Source organism: Oncorhynchus kisutch, unplaced genomic scaffold (genome assembly GCF_002021735.2).
Source record: "Oncorhynchus kisutch isolate 150728-3 unplaced genomic scaffold, Okis_V2 scaffold1467, whole genome shotgun sequence".
NCBI classification, from domain to species: Eukaryota; Metazoa; Chordata; class Actinopteri; order Salmoniformes; family Salmonidae; genus Oncorhynchus; species Oncorhynchus kisutch.
This window is the reverse complement of record NW_022263412.1, coordinates 47,501-53,879: the sequence shown is the minus strand read 5'-3', so window position 1 is coordinate 53,879 and position 6,379 is coordinate 47,501. Positions and strand designations below refer to the sequence as shown.

The following is a 6,379-nucleotide window of genomic DNA, read 5'->3' as shown; positions in this document are numbered from 1 at the left end:
GTCACATTATGAGTTCCTGGGATAACAGTCACATTGTGAGTTCCTGGGGAGTTGTGTTGGATAACAGTCACATTATGAGTTCCTGGGATAACAGTCACATTGTGAGTTCCTGGGATAACAGTCACATTGTGAGTTCCAGGGATAACAGTCACATTATGAGTTCCTGGGATAACAGTCACATTGTGGTCTGACCTTGTCTTTGTTAAGGTCATATTGTGGTTACCTCTCTCAATACGATTCAATTCAAGGGGCTTTATTGGGAACACAACATTGCCAAAAGTGACAAAAAAACATTTTGATAATTAGCGGGTGTCGGCCTAATTCATAGGATATTTATGTCTATTTAAAGGTTAAATAAATACTATTTTTCTTGCAAAATTCTGCATGCAGAGTCTCAATTTGGTGTTTGTCCCATTTTGTGAAATCTTGGTTGGTGAGTGGACCCTAGACCTCACAACCTCTCTCTCTCTGTTTTTCTCTGTCTCTCTCTCTCTCTGTCTCTCTCTCTCTCTGTCTCTCTCTCTCAATTCAATTCTCTCTCTGTCTCTCTGTCTCTCTCTCTCTCTGTCTCTCTCTCTGTCTCTCTCTCTGTCTCTCTCTCTCTCTGTCTCTCTCTCTCTCTCGGTCTCTCTTTCTCTCTCTCTCTCTCTCTCTCTCTCTCTCTCTCTCTCTCTCTCTCTCTCTGTCTCTCTCTGTCTCTCGGTCTCTCTTTCTCTCTCTCTCTCTCTCTCTCCAGGACCCGAGAAGTAAACACAAGTTTAAGGTCCATACCTACTCCAGCCCTACGTTCTGTGACCACTGTGGATCCCTACTCTACGGGTTGATACACCAGGGCATGAGATGTGACCGTACGTAGTACTGTGTGTGTTGCAGTGAGACTGGACATATTGCTGTGTGTGTGGTGTGTTGTGTGTGTGTTAATCCCATTGTTTATAGCAGAATACATAAGTCTCCCAGTAACAGCTATATGTGATACACCAACCCAGTAACAGTAGCTGCTATATGTGACACCAACCCTGTAAGACAGTGACACCTAGTGGAAAACAGCAGCTCTGTGGTAATACCCTGGAGAGACACACAGCAGCTCTGTGGTAATACCCTGGAGAGACACACAGCAGCTCTGTGGTAATACCCTGTAACAGAACTGGAGAGACACACAGCAGCTCTGTTGTAATACCCTGTAACAGAACTGGAGAGACACACAGCAGCTCTGTGGTAATACCCTGTAACAGAACTGGAGAGACACACAGCAGCTCTGTGGTAATACCCTGTAACAGAACTGGAGAGACACACAGCAGCTCTGTGGTAATACCCTGTAACAGAACTGGAGAGACACACAGCAGCTCTGTTGTAATACCCTGTAACAGAACTGGAGAGACACACAGCAGCTCTGTTGTAATACCCTGTAACAGAACTGGAGAGACACACAGCAGCTCTGTGGTAATACCCTGTAACAGAACTGGAGAGACACACAGCAGCTCTGTGGTAGTACCCTGTAACAGAACTGGAGAGACACACAGCAGCTCTGTGGTAATACCCTGGAGAGACACACAGCAGCTCTGTGGTAATACCCTGTAACAGAACTGGAGAGACACACAGCAGCTCTGTGGTAATACCCTGGAGAGACACACAGCAGCTCTGTGGTAATACCCTGTAACAGCCGTAGAACTGGAGAGACACACAGCAGCTCTGTGGTAATACCCTGTAACAGAACTGGAGAGACACACAGCAGCTCTGTGGTAATACCCTGGAACAGAACTGGAGAGACACACAGCAGCTCTGTGGTAATACCCTGTAACAGAACTGGTGAGACACACAGCAGCTCTGTGGTAATACCCTGTAACAGACGTAGAACTGGAGAGACACACAGCAGCTCTGTGGTAATACCCTGTAACAGAACTGGAGAGACACACAGCAGCTCTGTGGTAATACCCTGTAACAGAACTGGAGAGACACACAGCAGCTCTGTGGTAATACCCTGTAACAGAACTGGAGAGACACACAGCAGCTCTGTGGTAATACCCTGTAACAGAACTGGAGAGACACACAGCAGCTCTGTGGTAATACCCTGTAGCAGCCGTAGAACTGGAGAGACACACAGCAGCTCTGTGGTAATACCCTGTAACAGCCGTAGAACTGGAGAGACACACAGCAGCTCTGTGGTAATACCCTGTAACAGAACTGGAGAGACACACAGCAGCTCTGTGGTAATACCCTGTAACAGAACTGGAGAGACACACAGCAGCTCTGTGGTAATACCCTGGAGAGACACACAGCAGCTCTGTGGTAATACCCTGGAGAGACACACAGCAGCTCTGTGGTAATACCCTGTAACAGCCGTAGAACTGGAGAGACACACAGCAGCTCTGTGGTAATACCCTGTAACAGAACTGGAGAGACACACAGCAGCTCTGTGGTAATACCCTGTAACAGAACTGGAGAGACACACAGCAGCTCTGTGGTAATACCCTGTAACAAAACTGGAGAGACACACAGCAGCTCTGTGGTAATACCCTGTAACAGAACTGGAGAGACACACAGCAGCTCTGTGGTAATACCCTGTAACAAAACTGGAGAGACACACAGCAGCTCTGTGGTAATACCCTGGAACAGAACTGGAGAGACACACAGCAGCTCTGTGGTAATACCCTGTAACAAAACTGGAGAGACACACAGCAGCTCTGTGGTAATACCCTGGAACAGAACTGGAGAGACACACAGCAGCTCTGTGGTAATACCCTGTAACAGAACTGGAGAGACACACAGCAGCTCTGTGGTAATACCCTGGAACAGAACTGGAGAGACATATATACACTGAGTTTACAAAACATTAGGAACACCTTCCTAATATTGAGTTGCACCCCGTTTTCCCCTCAGAACGGCCTCAATTCTTCGGGGCGTGGGACTCTACAAGGTGTAGAAAGCGTTCCACAGGGATGCTGGTCCATGTTGACTCCACAAGGTGTCGTAAGCGTTCCACAGGGATGCTGGCCCATGTTGACTCTACAAGGTGTCATACGCGTTCCACAGGGATGCTGGCCCATGTTGACTCTACAAGGTGTTGAAAGCGTTCCACAGGGATGCTGGTCCATGTTGACTCTACAAGGTGTCTAAAGCGTTCCACAGGGATGCTGGTCCATGTTGACTCCACAAGGTGTCATACGCGTTCCACAGGGATGCTGGCCCATGTTGACTCTACAAGGTGTCATACGCGTTCCACAGGGATGCTGGCCCATGTTGACTCTTAATGCTTCACACAGTTGTGTCAAGTTGGCTGGATGTCCTAGGAGGGGTGGACCATTCTTGATACACACCGGGAAACTGTTGTGTGAAAAACCCAGCAACATGGCAGTTCTTGACCCTGTCTCCTCCCCTTAAACTTAAACCCCTCCCCTTCATCGTTAACCCCTCCCCCTCCCCTTCACCTTTAACCCCTCCCCTTCACCTTTAACCCCTCCCCTTCATCTTTAACCCCTCCCCTTCATCTTTAACCCCTCCCCTTCATCTTTAACCCATCTCCTCCCCTTCATCTTTAACCCCTCCCCTTCATCAAACACCGATCTGAAGTGGATTTAACAGGTGACATGAATGAAGGATCATAGCTTTCACTTGGTCTGTCATGGAAAACAGCAGGTGTTCTTAATGTTTTGTCCAGCAGCTCTACGATCCTACCCTGTAACACAGTGCCCCCTTGTGGCCAGACATGGAAAACAGCAGGTGTTCTTAATGTTTTGTCCAGCAGCTCTACGATCCTACCCTGTAACACAGTGCCCCCTTGTGGCCAGACATGGAAAACAGCAGGTGTTCTTAATGTTTTGTCCAGCAGCTCTACGATCCTACCCTGTAACACAGTGCCCCCTTGTGGCCAGACATGGAAAACAGCAGGTGTTCTTAATGTTTTGTCCAGCAGCTCTACGATCCTACCCTGTAACACAGTGCCCCCTTGTGGCCAGACATGGAAAACAGCAGGTGTTCTTAATGTTTTGTCCAGCAGCTCTACGATCCTACCCTGTAACACAGTGCCCCCCTTGTGGCCAGACATGGAAAACAGCAGGTGTTCTTAATGTTTTGTCCAGCAGCTCTACGATCCTACCCTGTAACACAGTGCCCCCTTGTGGCCAGACATGGAAAACAGCAGGTGTTCTTAATGTTTTGTCCAGCAGCTCTACGATCCTACCCTGTAACACAGTGCCCCCTTGTGGCCAGACATGGAAAACAGCAGGTGTTCTTAATGTTTTGTCCAGCAGCTCTACGATCCTACCCTGTAACACAGTGCCCCCTTGTGGCCAGACATGGAAAACAGCAGGTGTTCTTAATGTTTTGTCCAGCAGCTCTACGATCCTACCCTGTAACACAGTGCCCCCTTGTGGCCAGACATGGAAAACAGCAGGTGTTCTTAATGTTTTGTCCAGCAGCTCTACGATCCTACCCTGTAACACAGTGCCCCCTTGTGGCCAGACATGGAAAACAGCAGGTGTTCTTAATGTTTTGTCCAGCAGCTCTACGATCCTACCCTGTAACACAGTGCCCCCTTGTGGCCAGACATGGAAAACAGCAGGTGTTCTTAATGTTTTGTCCAGCAGCTCTACGATCCTACCCTGTAACACAGTGCCCCCTTGTGGCCAGACATGGAAAACAGCAGGTGTTCTTAATGTTTTGTCCAGCAGCTCTACGATCCTACCCTGTAACACAGTGCCCCCTTGTGGCCAGACATGGAAAACAGCAGGTGTTCTTAATGTTTTTTCCAGCAGCTCTACGATCCTACCCTGTAACACAGTGCCCCCTTGTGGCCAGACATGGAAAACAGCAGGTGTTCTTAATGTTTTGTCCAGCAGCTCTACGATCCTACCCTGTAACACAGTGCCCCCTTGTGGCCAGACATGGAAAACAGCAGGTGTTCTTAATGTTTTTTCCAGCAGCTCTACGATCCTACCCTGTAACACAGTGCCCCCTTGTGGCCAGACATGGAAAACAGCAGGTGTTCTTAATGTTTTGTCCAGCAGCTCTACGATCCTACCCTGTAACACAGTGCCCCCTTGTGGCCAGACATGGAAAACAGCAGGTGTTCTTAATGTTTTTTCCAGCAGCTCTACGATCCTACCCTGTAACACAGTGCCCCCTTGTGGCCAGACATGGAAAACAGCAGGTGTTCTTAATGTTTTTTCCAGCAGCTCTACGATCCTACCCTGTAACACAGTGCCCCCTTGTGGCCAGACATGGAAAACAGCAGGTGTTCTTAATGTTTTGTCCAGCAGCTCTACGATCCTACCCTGTAACACAGTGCCCCCTTGTGGCCAGACATGGAAAACAGCAGGTGTTCTTAATGTTTTTTCCAGCAGCTCTACGATCCTACCCTGTAACACAGTGCCCCCTTGTGGCCAGACATGGAAAACAGCAGGTGTTCTTAATGTTTTGTCCAGCAGCTCTACGATCCTACCCTGTAACACAGTGCCCCCTTGTGGCCAGACATGGAAAACAGCAGGTGTTCTTAATGTTTTTTCCAGCAGCTCTACGATCCTACCCTGTAACACAGTGCCCCCTTGTGGCCAGACATGGAAAACAGCAGGTGTTCTTAATGTTTTGTCCAGCAGCTCTAAGATCCTACCCTGTAACACAGTGCCCCCTTGTGGCCAGACATGGAAAACAGCAGGTGTTCTTAATGTTTTTTCCAGCAGCTCTACGATCCTACCCTGTAACACAGTGCCCCCTTGTGGCCAGACATGGAAAACAGCAGGTGTTCTTAATGTTTTGTCCAGCAGCTCTACGATCCTACCCTGTAACACAGTGCCCCCTTGTGGCCAGACATGGGAACTTCAATACATTGCATCAAACTTCATCCCAGAAAGACCAGAACTAAAATCTTGTTTAATTGGCCACAGATGCTCCATTAAGCTCTGGGTAAATGCAACATAGTGCCCCCCCCCCCCCCCCCCAGACAGAGACTCTCAGCCACAGCATGGTGCCCCCCCCAGACAGAGACTCTCAGCCACAGCATGGTGCCCCCCCCACCCCCCTCTCAGCCACAGCATGGTGCCCCCCCTCAGACAGAGACTCTCAGCCACAGCATGGTGCCCCCCCCAGACAGAGACTCTCAGCCACAGCATGGTGCCCCCCCCCCCAGACAGAGACTCTCAGCCACAGCATGGTGCCCCCCCCCCTCTCAGCTCTCAGCCACAACATAGTGCCCCCCCCAGACAGAGACTCTCAGCCACAGCATGGTGCCCCCCCCCCAGACAGAGACTCTCAGCCACAGCATGGTGCCCCCCCCCCCAGACAGAGACTCTCAGCCACAGCATGGTGCCCCCCCCCCCCTCTCAGCCACAGCATGGTGCCCCCCCCCCCCCTCTCAGCCACAGCATGGTGCCCCCCCCAGACAGAG

At 49.9% G+C, this 6,379-nt stretch overlaps 1 protein-coding gene across 1 annotated transcript in view; it reads left to right on the top strand.

The window, feature by feature from the left end:
- Window positions 1-736: 736 nt before the first annotated feature.
- LOC116366449 (protein kinase C beta type) overlaps window positions 737-6,379 on the top strand; it is a gene marked incomplete at its 5' end in the record, with an annotated part of 46,767 nt that continues 41,124 nt past the window's right edge. Inside the window, 1 exon segment of the mRNA XM_031818536.1 lies at window positions 737-848. Within this exon segment, the coding sequence (XP_031674396.1) occupies window positions 737-848 (112 nt within the window).